The 16408-nt window shown below is 46.1% G+C and overlaps 1 protein-coding gene across 2 annotated transcripts in view; it reads left to right on the top strand.

Moving 5' to 3' along the window:
* The window catches only part of LONRF2 (LON peptidase N-terminal domain and ring finger 2), a 203813-nt gene that overhangs the window by 69356 nt on the left and 118049 nt on the right, over positions 1-16408 (top strand). Inside the window, exon 5 of one of the 2 annotated variants that reach the window (XM_078658018.1) lies at positions 13705-13888. In XM_078658018.1, coding sequence (XP_078514144.1) covers positions 13705-13888 — 184 coding nt within the window. Of the gene's footprint in view, positions 1-13704; positions 13934-16408 lie in introns of both variants that reach the window. The other variant, XM_078658017.1, reaches the window with a different exon arrangement.

Raw genomic sequence — 16408 nt, 5'->3', positions numbered from 1 at the left:
CGTTCAGTCAGCGCCGGTCGGGATCCTGCACCTTGCTCTGTGCCTGCGCTCCCTCCCTCTGCTCAGCTCCCGCGATGCTCCGCCCTCGGGTCTCCTCCCTCGCTCGGGTCCCTGCCTGCCACGCTCTGAATGGTGTCCTTGTTCTCTCCAGAGACTCCTCCAGCTTTTAACAAGTACTAGCTGCGCAGTCCGTAAGCCCGCCTCCTGCCCCTCTCCAGAGCCCTGCTGCCGCTGGCCTTTGAAACCATGGCGGCAATTACTGAAACCACCATCACGTTCAGACACCATCCTTCTTAACGCCATCTCCATTACACTTAAAACGCCAGTCACAGACTCGATGTAAAAACCTATCCAGGTTGACAACTCGTTTAAGTGTTTAGCCCTCTTGCTGCACCAAGTGACGTCACAGCCATTTTCAGTAGTACAATTGCAGAACTTAGCCCCATGTCCACCGTACCAATTTAAGACACATTCCCTCTGCCTGCAGCATTTGTTGTCAACCCCCAACCCCAAAATGATCCCCCTCACTTGTGCAGTATCCAAGTGAGACCCACAACACTTACAACGGAATCAGAGGTCGCTAGAATTTATCGTTTGAAAATTCGACTTGCAGGCATATCGCTGTAAATGAAAATGACACGTTTCCTGATGAGAACCATGTCGATGGTTACATAATCTACTTCACGTTAATGCACGGTTCAAGTTGAACGAATAACTGCACAAAAAAGGTGCACCTACTACAACACTTGTAATAACGGTTAGAAATATATAACGTGAGCAGCAGTGGGAAAAAGACAGCGCTGACAGACTTCCGTGTGCTGCAATGTAAACGCTTTAAATAAACACTGTCTGGGTAAAACAAGTTCAGCTCGGAATTCTGCTGCTTCTGTCTGCATGTGTAAGGAGGCGAATGCTTTCTGAAGACGGCCACAGTGCAGGACTGTACACACTGCCATGGGTTTTTAAAAATTGCACAACGCATGGAGTGGCCGGCAGCCATGTGGTTGGGTTAATCTGCTGCCTGTCATGCATGGGCGTGAGGCGGGCGAAGGGGCGGGACAAACCAGGTGACAGCGGCACTAGGAAGCAGCACTGTGACACCTGAACACAGAGGGTAGCCACTGGTTTTGATCTAGCTGCCAAGAACCGGTTCCCCTCCCAGATGTCACGAGGCCCCGCTCCCTGCCCAGTCGCTTGTGAGCGGACTCTGCGTCCTGGGACCGCTCCAGTTTTCTGTCTTTTGGGAACGAGTTTGGGAGTGCAGAGATGCTGAACGCTGTGTTCGGAAGGGACCGCTTCTCCTACGAAAGGGTGCACGCACAGGAGAAGGTAGGGGAAGAACTTCAACTATTGCATGTTGTATTTGTGCAGCTTTCTTGGAGTGAATCGGTTAGCTGGGTGTCGGATTGCAGCATGTAACAATGCCCTACTCCTCGCAGCTACCTGCAATCGATATTATGGTTTGTAAGTAATCCTGTTTCTGTCAAGTTTCATTGAAATGCCGCCCCCGTGCTGTCTGTTGCTCCCTGTGCGTGGTTCCCGGGCGGAGACGCTACAAGCAGTTCAGCGGGATGCAGCGGCTGTCTAGTTTCGAAACTCTAATAATAAGCACCGGCAGCCTCACAGTGATGCAGGCGTTTGTTTACACGCGTGACTGAGGGGAGGAGCTGTGTCATCACTCACTGCTGGGAGGGGGCGGGAAAGGGGAAGGAGAGACACAGAAGACGGCCGGAGCAGGAAGGCGGGTGCCGGCAATGCCGGAACAGATTCGGGGGCGTTCCCGGCTTTCGGCTGACGTCGCGTGACGTCGGCAAAAGCCAAAGAATGTCGGGAACGCCCCCGAATCTGGTCCGGCATTGACGGACAGGCCCCTCGTCCAATGGCTAGGCTCCATTTATGGAGCCAGCCAATAAATGACGAGGGCCGACCCAAACCCCACTACAGTTCTCATCAGGTTTTCGCCTGCGCGAAAAAGCTGCGCAGAGCGCAGCTTTCGCCAGGCAAAACCTAAAAAGGACACAGACACTACTAAGTCTATGGGTGCATTACAATCTACCCAGACTAGAGATTCTTTTCGCTGCTCCTCTTATAGAGGAGGCTCCATGCAGACCGGTGCAGATAACACGTCATCTTTTATCTTTTAAAACACAAACACAAACCCCCTCTAATAAAGGTTACTATAGAGGAGGGTACAGAGGCAACAACAATAAGGGAAGAGGTAGAGGTAACAACAACAACCGCTCCTCTTCCACTCCCAAACAGTGACTTCCCTCTGCCTCCCCTACAACATTCCTCACCAGTAGGGGGCAGAGTATCACAGTTCCTACCTGTCCGGGATTCCATCACAATAGACAGGTGGGTAAGACAAATTATCCAACATGGCTACTGCCTAGAACTCACAGCGACCCCCCCCAAACATACCACCCAGGCAGCGTCCAATGTCCACAGAACACATAACACTGCTTCAACAGGAGGTTCTAGCACTTCTACAAAAAGATGCTATTCAAGAGGTCCCCTTACAGGAACAAGGAACAGGAGTCTACTCCCTGTATTTCCTAATACCCAAAAAGGACGGGACATTAAGACCGATCCTCGACCTCAGGCCCCTAAACCCCTACATTCAATCAGATCATTTTCACATGATCACTTTACAACAAGTACTCCCATTACTACAACAGGGAGACTTTCTGACAACACTAGACCTAAAGGACGCCTATTTTCATATTCCTATACATCCTGCGCACAGGAAGTATCTAAGATTTGTCATACAAGGACAACACTATCAGTTCAAAGTCCTTCCATTCGGGGTCACAACAGCACCACAAGTGTTTACAAAGTGCTTAGCAGTAGTAGCAGCACATCTCAGGAGACAACAGATACATGTCTTCCCTTACCTCGACGACTGGCTCATAAAAGCAAGATCGTTCAACCAGTGTGTACAACACACCAAACAAACAATTCAGACATTACACGACTTAGGGTTTACGATAAACTACACCAAGTTGCACCTAGAGCCTTCCCACGTTCACCAATATCTAGGAGCTACCATAGACACATCAGTAGCTCTAGCCTATCCCAGTCAAACCAGGATTCAAAGCATTCAGAGCTTGGTCTCCCTTTTTCAATGCCAACACTCTCTTCAGGCCAGAGTGTTCATGAAACTAATAGGCATGATGGCATCTTGCATCTTCATAGTTCCTCATGCAAGACTGCAAATGCGCCCACTACAAGAATGTCTAGCACAACAGTGGAATCAGGCTCAAGGTCAGCTCACAGACCTGGTGTTGGTAGACAGCCGTACATATCGCTCTCTGCAATGGTGGAACACCAAAAACTTGACAAAGGGACGGCCGTTCCTAGACCCTGTTCCACAAATAGTGCTCACAACAGATGCATCCCTCACAGGATGGGGAGCCCATCTCCTGCACTATACCACTCAAGGCCAATGGAACAGCCAACAAAAACTGCTCCATATCAATCATTTGGAACTGCTAGCAATTTACCTAGCACTCAAAACTTTTCAACTCCAAGTACAGAACAAAGCTGTTCTAATCCGGACGGACAATATGACAGCTATGTATTACATACAAAAACAGGGGGGGACACACTCTCTGCAACTGTCCCAGCTTGCACAGAACATTTGGAGATGGGCCATCCCTCAAAACATACACCTGACTGTAGAACACCTTCCAGGAATTCACGTTCAGATAGCAGATCTGTTGAGTCGTCAATCACAACAGATTCACAAATGGGAGTTGCAACCACAAGTCCTACAACCATTCTTCCAAATCTGGGGGCACCCACACATAGATCTGTTTGCCACCCACGAAAACACAAAATGCCCAACCTTCGCCGCCAGGTTCCCACACCCGCGGTCGGAGGGGAATGCAATATGGATAAATTGGTCAGGCAGATTTGCGTACGCTTTTCCGCCTCTCCCACTCATTCCACTAGTAGTACGCAAGCTCAGACAACAGTCCCTCAAACTAATACTAGTGGCCCCCACATGGGCACGCCAGCCATGGTTCACCACACTACTAGATCTCTCACTGGTTCCACATCAGAAATTACGGCTCACGCCATCCCTGTTAACACAGAACCATGGAGAAATAAGCCACCCAGAACCAAGCCAGCTGAATTTGGCAATCTGGCTCCTAAAGTCTTAGAGTTTGGCTACTTAAATTTACCACCAGAATGTATGAACATAATTAAAGAAGCTAGAAGACCCACCACTAGAGCTTGTTATGCTGCTAAGTGGAAAAGATTTGCAATATATTGTAACAACAATGATATTGATCCATTGGATGTTTCCATCCAGAATATTATTTGTTACCTTCTACACCTACAAAGGTCCAATTTGGCTTACTCTTCCATACGACTGCATCTAGCATCAATTGCAGCCTATTTACAGAATAGGCAGCACCTATCTCTCTTTAGAGTACCTGCGATAAAAGCATTTATGAAAGGATTAAAACGAATAATCCCACCTAGGTTACCACCTGCACCAGTATGGAACCTGAACATTGTCCTAACAAGACTCATGGGACCCCCGTTTGAGCCTTTACACAAGTGTGAATTGCAATTCCTAACATGGAAAACTGCATTCCTTGTTGCCATCACCTCTCTCAGAATAGTTAGTGAGATACAAGCATTCACAATAGAAGAACCATTTTTTTCAGATACACCCTAACAAAGTGGTTCTTAGACCTAACCCAAAATTCCTGCCAAAGGTGATTACTCCTTTTCACCAAAAACCAATCAGTAGAGTTACCAGTGTTTTTCCAAAAACCAGACTCTGTTGCAGAAAGAGCCATACACACCCTATATGTTAGAAGAGCTCTTTTATACTACACAGACGGGACTAAATCCTTCAGAAAGTCAAAACAACTATTTGTATCTTTCTGTTCACCACACAAAGGCAGTCCCATATCTAAAGGAGGAATTGCCAGATGGATTGTAAAGTGTATTCAAATATGCTATCTAAAGGCAAAACGTACACTAACAGTTCTAGAGCGCACTCCACTCGCAAACTAGGAGCCTCTATGGCTTTCTTAGGAAACATACCACTAGAGGACATATGTAAGGCAGCAACATGGTCTACCATACACACCTTCACTAAACACTATTGTGTTGACGTGCAAGCCAAGCTGCAAGTTGCAGTAGGCCAAGCTGTCCTTAAAACACTATTTCAGTATGCTGCAACGGATACAAGTGACCACCGCTAGGGGAGACACTGCTGCACAATCGTTGCTAAATGTACAACCTGCAGCTCATATGCCTCGAACAGAATATGCTACTTACCAGTATGCATCTGTTCTTGGCATGTAAAGCTGCAGAGTTGTACTGCCCTCCCGCCTCCCCGGGACTTGTATCCGTTCCAGTACTCATCTTACTTAGATGCACACGCATGGACATCCTTTTCTCTTTACTTCTACTAACTCCATTATTTCCCATCATGGCGAAAAACAATCTGAGGATGGAGTCGATGACCATGCGCAGTATTGTCCAAGGGAGGTGTCACCTATCTCGTTACTACAAAGACTTGACAACAACAACCTGCAATCATCGGAGCCCAACACTAGGTGGCGATCTATTGCTAAATGTACAACTCTGCAGCTCTACATGCCAAGAACAGATGCATACTGGCAAGTAACATATTCCTTCTGCGCTGTAGATGCTAAAGTTTTTTTTTGACTCTCCATACTTTTGACTGGATACTTTGTTATTTTGATTGTATCTTTGTTTTGGCATGTCTGCTCCGAGGAAGTCTGGCTTTAAGCCCTGTAAAGAATACGGGGGTCATATGTCGATCACTTCCCTGCATGAGGACTATCTTTGGTGTTTGTCGTCTGACCACGACGTCAAGGGCTGTTCTTCTTGTAGGAAGATGAATCAGAAGGCTCTTAAGGAACGGGAGGCCAAGCTGTATGTGGCCAAGGCAAGAAAAGAAAAAAAAGGGGTTGTAAAAGGTCGAAGTCCAAGTCATCGACGTTGCATGACTCCAAGAGAAAGCATAAGAAGAAGAAGAGACATGCTTCTCGGCGCCGGTCTTCGAAGGCTGTGGTGTTGAGGTCGCCTTCTCCAGCTCCTCGACTTTGAGAAAAGGACTTTCTCTCCTTCAGTGTCTCCTTCAGGTGACTCCGGTCCATTCTCCATCTTACAAGGGGACTCTGGAGCAGCCACCAACATCGAGATTCTCACCGTCTACAGAGGGTGTGTCTAATCCGCTGATGCTGAGGTTCCTTCGGCTCCTGCTGCTCCGCCTGTGGCTCCAGTGGCTCCGACTCCAGAGGTGCCTCGTTTGGATCTCGAACCGGCTCAGTATCCACGATTTCCGGTGCTGGATTCGGATCCATCACATTTTTTTAATGCAATGTATGGCGTGTTCGCCAGGGCCTCACACCCCTCTGCTGCACCTTCAGGTCCCATGGGTCCTTTGGCATTTAATTTGGGTGTGCCTCACCAGTATCCACAGGCCCCCTTTGTGCCTTTCATGCCGGTAACGGCGTCCTGGCACTTTCCGGCTCCGAGGAGGTCGACGCCGTATGGGCAGTCCCCGGCTCCATCCTGTGAAGCTTCTCGGATTTGATTTGCGCCGGTTACGACAGTGGAGCCTCCGTCCGCCACTCCCAGAGCCATTGACGCCGCGTGTGGCGCCGCCGCAGCCGAAGATGCGCTCGAGGAGAGAAGCGCAGAGATTATTGGAGGAGGAACAGTACCAGGCTGAAGAGAGGGAGGAAGGAGAAGTGTATGACACAGAAGACGTGTTTGAGGATTTGTGTGAGGCAAGTGGACTTGATACTTCTCCAGAGTGGGACTTTGCTTCTCAGAAGGCTTCCCCCTCGAAAGAGTTTGCTCCTTACCATTCTGTGATTAGGAAGGCTGTAGACCTTTTGGATTTGCCGCTCCCTATGGCTGAGTATAAGCCTAATCTACTCACAGAGGTTCTTCATTCACCGTCCTCGGAGGCTGAACCACTCTTATCCTTTAATGATGCACTGACTGAGCCAATCCTCGATGTGTGGCGCAACCCTCTTTCTGCTCCTGTGGTTTCAAGGTTGGTGTCCAGAAGATATAGACCTGCTCCTGGGAATCTGGTGTTCCTTTCATCTCACTCCTCTCCTGAGAGCTTGGTGGTGCAGGCTTCTTGTTCCAAGCAGTCTACCAGGGCTTTTCCACAGGCTCCGGTTGACGGGGATTCCAAGAAGTTGGAACAGTCTGTGAAGAAGGTCTTTTCATCAGCTAGCATGGCACTGAAATCTACCAATGCGACTTGTCTGTTGGGTAGATACTTTCATGCTCTAATGGACTCTGCCGAACAGCTTCTTCCTAAATTGTCTGAGGAAGATGGGGGAAATCTGAGTGAGGTGTTGGCGGACGCTCAGGCTGCGGCTCGCCAAGTCATCCAGTCTGGCCTGGACACGGCAGATTCTGTAGCCAGAGTGATGGGTTCATCCATTGCAACAAGAAGACATGCGTGGTTGAGGTCTTCTGGGTTCTCTCCCGATGTGCACCCTGCCCTTCTTGATCTGCCTTTTGATGGGCTAAAGTTTTTGGAGAGAAGGTGGATTCTGCCCTGCAAAGATTTAAGGACAGTAAGGCCACTGCAAAGTCTTTGGGTCTGCAGACTCAGGCGAGAGGTTTTGTTTATAAACGATACCGTGGCTTCGGGAAGTCTTCCTTTCGAAGCTTCAGACAGCCTCAGCAACAGCAACAAAACACCTTGTACAAGTCCTACAGGGGTAAAGGCAGAGGTCACCTTCGTGGAGTCGGGCGTCAATCTTCTTCCTCCTCTTCCTCCTCCTCCTCTACCTCCTCAACCCCTCCTGGTAATGCAGGAAAGCAGCCCTAGATCCGCCATCCTGGATCATGTAGGTTACCTTGGGAGGCTGGCTTACCCATTTTCTACAGGATTGGAAATTGATCACTTCGGACCTTTTGGGTTTTAGATCTGGTAGAAAATGGGTACGCCCTTCCCTTCAGGGAATTCCCTCCTCCTTATCCTCCTTGCCAAGGGTTTTGCACAAAGGATCATTTACTCCTCCTTCAGAAGGAGGTTCTTGTCTTGTTACAAAAAGGTGCGATAGAGGTGGTGCAGAGCAGGAAAGGGGTCAGGGATGCTACTCCCGGTATTTCCTGATTCCCAAGAAGGATGGCAGGTTACGTCCTATCCTGGACCTCAGTATCTTGAATCAGTTTCTCAAGCAGAAGAGATTCAAGATGCTCACCCTAGCACACGTTCTTCAGGCACTTCAACAAGAGGACTAGATGGTGTCCATCAACTTGAAGGATGCGTATTTTCACATACCAATACTGAAGTCGCACAGGAAGTATCTCCGTTTTAGTTTGCGGTTCTTCTCTTTGGTCTTACTATTGCACCTTGAGTCTTCACCAAGGTGATGGCAGTGGTGGCTGCTCATCTCAGGAGGTCGGGGATTCCGGTTTTCCCCTACCTGGACGACTGGCTACTGAAGGCTGAGTCACCAGAGATGGTTCGTCGTCATCTGCAAGTAACAACTCAGCTGTTGTACAAATTAGGTTTTTCGATTAATGTGCCCAAGTCTCACCTGGTGCCCTCACAGCGCAACCTGTTCATAGGGGCAGTACTGGATACCACTGTGTCTCAAGCTTTCCCGCTTCGCAAAGGATTCTCGACATTCAGGAAATGATTCCCTTGTTTCGCACTAGAGTGGTTGTTCCGGTTCTGAATGTCTTTCGCCTGCTCGGTGTGTTTGCTTCCTGCATTCTGTTGGTCAAGCATGCACGCTGGCACATGAGTGCGCTCCAGTGGTGCTTCCGCAGGCAGTGGTATCAGCACAACGGAGATCTCAGGGAGTCAGTCAGGATCTCCAGAGAAGCTGCAGCGGATCTGTCTTGGTGGAGCGTGGAGGGCAATCTGTCTCATGGAAAGCCCTTTCATCTTCCTCCATCGGTGGCCACAGTGATATCGGATGCCTCTACCCTAGGGTGGGGTGCTCATCTGGGGGATCTGGAGATCAAGGGTCTTTGGTCTCCAGAGGAAATATTGCTTCATATTAGTCTTCTGGAATTGCCGGCGATACGTTTGGCGCTCAAGGCCTTTCTCCCTTCCCGTCGCGGTCAGTCGGTTCAAGTCCTGAAGGACAACACTGCTGCGATGTGGTACTGCAACAAGCGGTTGTACCGTCTCTGCAGAGAGGCGTTGCGGCTTTGGTCCTGAGCTCACGACCATCGGATTTGTTTGATGGCAAATCAACTGGCCGGGGTGCTGAACGTACGTGTAGACTGTCTCAGTCGATAGTTCTCCGCCGACCACGAGTGGAAGCTTCATCCGGAGGTAGTTTGACACATCTTCCGGACATGGGGAACTCCTCGGATAGACCTGTTTGCCACTCTCGAACGTGCACTGCCCGTCATTCTGCAGTCTCCAGTTTCTGAGGCAGGGAGCGTTGGGGGACACGTTTCAGTTGAGTTGGAGCTCACAACTCCTTTACCCGTTTCCTCCCATACCCTTTATTCCTTGGGTTCTAAGGAAGATTCGCCAAGACAGGGCCCAAGTTATATTGATCGCCCCGGATTGGCCAAGAAGGGTCTGGTACACAGACCTTCTTCACCTTTCGTTGCACCCTCCGCTCCATCTCCCTCTCAGGGTAGACCCCCTCTCGCAGTCGGAGGGGCAGGTTCTACACCCCCACCTCCAGAGCCTGCACCTTCATGCCTGGAGATTGAACGGGGCAACCTAAATTCTTTCTCTCTCTGACGTGGTGGATGTTATATTATCGGCCAGGCGACACTACACCAAGTCTATCTACTCCTACAGGTGGTCAAAATTTGTTAAATGGTGTGGAGAGAAGTCTATTGATGCCTTAAAAGCTCATCTTTCTTATATTCTTTGTTTTCGTTGCATTTGGCCCCATTTTCAAATCTCCGATTGTTTGAGGTTCATTAAGGGGCTTACTAACATGTTTCCGCCCACTCCTTTTAATTATGCCCCAGTGGAATTTAAATCTGGTTTTAACTTTCTTGATGGGTTCTCCTTTTGAACCTATGCATAGTTGTCCTTTGAGACTGCTGTCATTTAAAACGGTATTCCTTGTGGCTATCACCTCGGCTAGGAGGGTGAGGGAGCTTCAGGCTTTGAGTTCAAAGCCTCCATTTCTGACCATACATGCTGAAAGGATGGTCCTCAGGACCAGGGCTGCTTTTCTGCCTAAGGTGGTAATTCCCTTCCATCTAGGGCAGTCCATTACCCTCCCAACTTTCTATTTATTTTATTTGCGGTATTTATAAAGCGCAACACTCATCCCGGGGGATATCACGGCGATGTGAACCACGAAGACTAAAGGCATGAGCTGAGAGATTAAGTTTTAGGAAAAAGATGTGTTTTCAGTTTTTTTTCGGAACTGAAAATAATTTGTAGTGTGTCTTAGGTCGGTAGGTAAATCATTCCACCTTTTTGCTGCCAGATAGGAAAAGGCGCGGCCACCTGTTCTGGCTTTGTACATTCGTTTGGGTTTGGCCAGGGCTGATTCACTCGACCGTAGATTCCTGTTGGGGACATAGAACTCGATCCTCCCCCTTCACCCTTCCAAAGAGGTGGAGAGGCTTCACCGATTGAATCCTAAGAGGGCGATTAGTTTCTATCTGGATAGAACGAAGGACTTGCGGCAGGACGATCAGCTCTTTGTGGGCTACGTTGGACGCATGAAGGGCAAGGCGGTGCACAAGTGCACTTTATCCAGGTGGATCATCTTGTGCATCCAGATCTACTACGCTCTGGCTGGTAAGGAGCCTCCTGAAGGCATGAGAGCTCACTCCACCAGGGCTAAATCTTCTACTTCTGCCTTGTCCAAAGGTGTTCCTGTATTGGACATCTGTAAGGCTGCGGGGAGTGGGACTGCCGTGGGATTCTATTCATAAGGTGAGGAATCCACAGGCAGATGTATCCATCAGAAGAACAAGTTACTTACCTTCGGTAATGCTTTTTCTGGTGGATACAGTATCTGTCTGTAGATTCCTCACTGACCACCCGCCTCCCCGTTGTCCACCCTTTTATACCTTAAAAAGAGATATTGGTAATATGGTTATTTCATATTGTCATTTTGTGTTGCCTCTATTTGCCTGTGTGTAGGTTTATAGGAAATGTTTGCTTTCTTTGCTTTCCTATTTCACTTTACACTGTGTGTATTTGTGTGAATACTGTGTACTATGTATACATTGTCTCTATGGTCGGCTATGGTCTGTCCGCCCCTTTGCCTCGGTGGCAGGGAAAAAATGGGTGGAACTGACGTCATCACACCGACGTGGTCCTCTTATGGCTCCAGTGACGTCATGCAGAGCCGCGTGCGGAGCCATGGTATTGTGACGACCTCGTCGGCGTGGAGAGCTAGGAAAAATGTCCGCGGAATGCTGGCGCAGGGGGATATTCATAAGGTGAGGAATCCACAGGCAGATACTGTTCCCCCACCAGAAAAAGCATTACCGAAGGTAAGTAACTTGTTCTTTTAGGCTTGGGTTGTTCGCACAGTGGCATGCAAGACGTATTTTTACTAGTTCTGTGAAACATAACATAGAATGGGCTTTGTTGCCGCCCAGAGATGTATTACTGTCTAAGGCCATTCTGTTAAAGTTTTGGTGCCTCATTCTGCCTTGCAGCAAATGCTTCCATTGGAAGACATGAATGACTACTTTACATCTGAAAACTATACTTCATTATTCTTTTTGTCAAATTCATTTTTTCAATTTACAGTATGTATTCTACAGTAGAGGAGGCTTTAGTGTGATAAATTGCATTTGTGCATGCATTCAATGTAAACCGCATTTGTGAATGCTTGCATTTGCATGCTTTGGTAAGCCAGTCCTATGGACTTTACCATTTCTTTGTTTGGTGGAGTCAATGAGCTGGAAGAGCCCGCTCATAATTCAATTAATATCCTTGTTTAGCTTTCGCCTGGCATTGCAGCGTGCACGCGCTACTCGCTCTGCGAGGACTTCTTGAAATCAATCCGGTTTGAGAAGTTCGCTTTCGGCTCCGCCCGTAATTTCCATTGGTGTGAGTCATTTGGCGTCACCAATTATGCTAAATGGGGTGTAATGATTGTCCAGGAGACTTTTTAGTCCCTCCTGGTTACCACCCTGTCCACTTTTGTCCCCGCCCACATGAACTGGATCTTTTACTGGCGGCGTGACACGGTGGGTTTCATAATGACTGTCAGCACTTTTTTCTTATTCTTTCTGTGTGGGCTGTGCGTTAGGTGACATTCAAATGCTCCCTCTCTCTTGTTTAGTATTACTGGCATGTATCATGTTTATTAAAGGAGCCGCTCCTCCTGCAAGCTCTTAAACACTCCCACGGCATGCAGGGCCCACGATACGTATACATTTTTATGTACATGGGCGCCCGCTTTCAGGGTAGGAAACAAAAATCACGTTTATTTAAAGTGCCGCTCCTCCTGCAAGCTCATAAAAACTCCAGCGGCACGCAGGGGCCGCCATACGCGCACACTTTCTGTACACAGGCGCGTTCAGGTTAGGAAACAAAAAGCAAACATCACATTTATTAAAGGCGCCGCTACTCCTGCAAGCTCATAAACACTCCCGTAATGGCCTAATGACTACAGTCAGCTAACAATCTTAACCTTCCCTTCTGGGGGAACAGTGTTTGGTGGCAGGAGAGGCACCAAAACACAAGCCGTTGCTGAGAAACTGGAACTGCTTTCTGCTCAAAACTGTTCCTCCTGACCTCTAGTCGCTTGAAAAGAAGTTTCCATCCTCGTGCAATACGGAATCTGCTCTGATTAATAAACACCAATTTTTACATATATTTACTTGGGTTTGCTCTTGGTATCACTTAGATTGTAAATGCACCGTGAACAGTACCCCCATTCCGAACCCCCCCCCCCCCCCCCCCGCCCGTTACAGAGAAATAGGACCCTTTACGAACTGGTGTTTATATATAAAGTAGTCAGATATATATAATGCCTATGTACCTATGCATTTATACATATGTGACTATATTTGTGTGAATACATATGCAAATATATATATATATATATTCTATATATATATATATATATATATATATATATATATATATATATATTCTATATATATATATATATGCGACGTATCTGCATATATATGTGTGTATATATATATATATATATATATATATACATGCATATATCTATGCATATGTATATATGCATATATAGATATATGTATTTATAGACCTATACATATATATGTATATATATATGCACATATCACAAATATACACCAAATAATGCAAAGCTACAATACAATACCATTAGCAAAGCATACAGCTTTAACTTAATCAAAGGCAACACCTATTGCATTTTCAATGCTGTTTTACTACTGCTACTATTATGATTGTTGGGAAGACCTTTAGATTTTGGTTTTGTGGATATATATCATATACTGAACAAATGGATGAGCATGTTTAGTACTGTTTTAATGTAATTAGCCATTACTTTATCAATTTGAATATTTGAAATGGAAAGATGCGCTATTTCAGGGAAAGGATAGCGTTTTAGGCAATGAAGCATTAAAGATGAAAGGCACTTTAGAAAGTATGTAGAAGTTAGTGTTTGCACAAAAACGAAGAAGGTTGTCACATTGGCATTTGCGTTTCAGGTTCTGTTTGTACGTAGAGAAATTGCACATACTCTGTGTGAACCTTCTGTATGTTTTTCTTTTTGGCAGGACTCTGTGTACCAATTAAACAAAGCCACATCACAAGCTTCCAACCCCCTTCAAAGCACTGATTCTTCTACAGTCCCTCACCATACAAGTGACCTGAAAAAGGAAGAAAGAAAAAAGACTTTGGAATTGGTTTTGTCTAATTTGCCAGGAGCCAGTCTAAAAAGACAGCTTTCAAGCAATTCAGGTGATTTACAAGCTGTGGAAATGCCAAGCAAATTAGTGAAAAAAGGTTGGTTTTAAATGTTCTTTCCTTTCACATTATATTTTTTTGTGGTTTTCCACAGTTTCCGTTTTTTATTCAGAATAAAACTGCAGAATGCATTCTCCTTTTACCCAGCAATTGACCATTGTTATCAATAATCCTCTGAGCACAACTCATTGTGTTTAATGGGAATCGATGCAACAATTGGACATTTGCCCTCTGGCTGCCATGTACAGCTCGCCATCTTGTAAAACAGTTAAGTTGTCTCTTCCTTTGTTTTTCAGTTTTTGCAGTTCTGTTCGTGGAATAGTCTAATTCTTGCGACTCTTGCAGCATTGACACCAAATTTAATATTTTCTGTTTTTTCCTACTGACTTACTTTTCCGAGTGAATGCTAGTGTAACACTCTACAGCCACAACCCCTCCTTCTCCTGCATGCTTGTAAGGCCCATCATCAAAGGTCATCCTCACCAAAGTCTGAGCAAATACCCAAAGCTCTTCCCTCACCTTGTTTAAACACTTCTTGAAGTCTTGCCACTGCTGGTCATGCCTAGTAACTGGTTTTGCCTTGATTTGCTGGCTTACTGTCTTTAATGCCAGGGAGGCCTACACCAGTAGTGACCACAGAAAAGCTGTGTTCGACAGCACATTGCACAGGATATAGACTTATTCCCCATCACGCCTCTCCCAAAAGAGCCTACATGTGCCACTTAAAAACCTCCATGCTGTCTTCAGTCAGCCCGATCAACAGCAGAAACAGCCACCTCCCTCAGTAGCATCTTTGTTTATGTTTGACCATCCCTACAACAGCATGTCCATAAATTGGTATGAAAGAGAACATATCGGGTATGACAAAATGAAATATTTTAAGCAAAATATATTCTCCATAGGCTAAAGCCTCATGATGTGGTAACTTCCTAATGAAGTGCATCTTTGTGTTGTATATTTGAACATGAAAGAATTTGTGATATATCAGATAAATTATACATTTTTACATAAGCAATTTATATTCATTTTTATTTTAGTTTTAACATAGTATGAAGTGTTCCATTCAATCAGCTGAGTAACTTGGGCAAAATAATGAGATCCATTTTATGCAAGAGAAGATCCTCAGACCTCACCCAAAGTAATGCCACCTTGGCCCCCAGATCTTTAACTGTTTGGCTCGGCATCCCATCGCCTGATATGTTACCTCTTCAGTCTGAGAGCAGTGGTTCATACCTCTCAGCCATTCTGCGAAGGATGGCACCAATATCATGAGGTATAACATTTGGCCAACACGAATCCAAGGGCCCCCAGCTATCTGTCCGCTGGAGCCCTCCCACCTTTCCATGATCCTTAGGAGTCCCACCTTGGGTAAGAGTTCAGAGTCACCCAGTACCTTAGAGAGTATTGCCTTAACATTATGCCAGTATGCCTGGTTTACTGAAACAGGTCTGGCTATGTGAAAGAAAACTCCTGTTTCAAATTATATCTCTGATAGGTCACAGATTGTTGTCTACACATCCTCGACAATATCTCAGGGTGTAATAGATTATGTGCAAGAATTTAAATTGCATGAGGCATAGCAGAACTGACATCGACAGTTCCCAGCGTGACAGCATAGCTTTCCTCCATTACTCATCCTCCTCCAGTTGTCCCAAGTTGTTCTCTATGTGACTGCAGACCCAAGCATCAGTCGGGATCATTCACTACCAATGAGCAATGTGTTGGTGAGATACCCTATTTACTGACAGATAATATTTCAACCTGGCCAAACATTAGGAGCCGTTGAAGGTCTTTTTAGGGACTCCGATTGGCAGTACCATACTCACATCATGGATGGGACCTTAATCGCCAGCACTTTTGCACCCAACCTGGCCTACCTTTATAGCATAACTTTTTGTGTATGATTTGGAGACAAGACACATCTGTATAACCAGTAACCCTTCGGAAAATAATCTGGCTTTGTGGGAGTTTTATATAAAGGTCTTTTTATCTTTTGGCACAGGAGTAAGGAGCTGGTGAAGCAGTTTGTCATTTGATTAAACCAGTTACGAATTTCCTAATGACATAACATGACAAGAGAATCTGGATTTCATTAAAGACACAGAGGCTAACATTATGCATATTTCTTTTAATGCTCACTCCAAGCAGCCACTGAGAAGCAACGCATCATAAAACAAACCGTTCTAGAACAGAATCTTCCTGATGTATAATAGCCATGCACATAGAATAGTCTGCCTCTTTTTAAATGCGGCTCCAGACAGTTAAGTACACTTTACTGTTTATTATTCACTTGTGTGCTGGCTTCACACTGAGTAGTTTGATGTGTATGTGGTTTTCTTGCCAACTCCTTTCGATGTATACTGCTATGGCAGTGACCTCCACCTAAAACCTGCACCTTGACTTAATCGGTTTCCAATTTACGGAAACCACACCTCCACCCCATTCTCTCGTCCTAAGAATACATTAATAATATGGAAATATATTGATTTACTGATTAAAACACATGGACAAAAA

Source organism: Lissotriton helveticus, chromosome 8 (genome assembly GCF_964261635.1).
Source record: "Lissotriton helveticus chromosome 8, aLisHel1.1, whole genome shotgun sequence".
Classification (NCBI taxonomy): domain Eukaryota; kingdom Metazoa; phylum Chordata; class Amphibia; order Caudata; family Salamandridae; genus Lissotriton; species Lissotriton helveticus.
The sequence above is the reverse complement of the archived record's forward strand: the minus strand, read 5'-3'. Positions and strand labels throughout refer to the sequence as shown.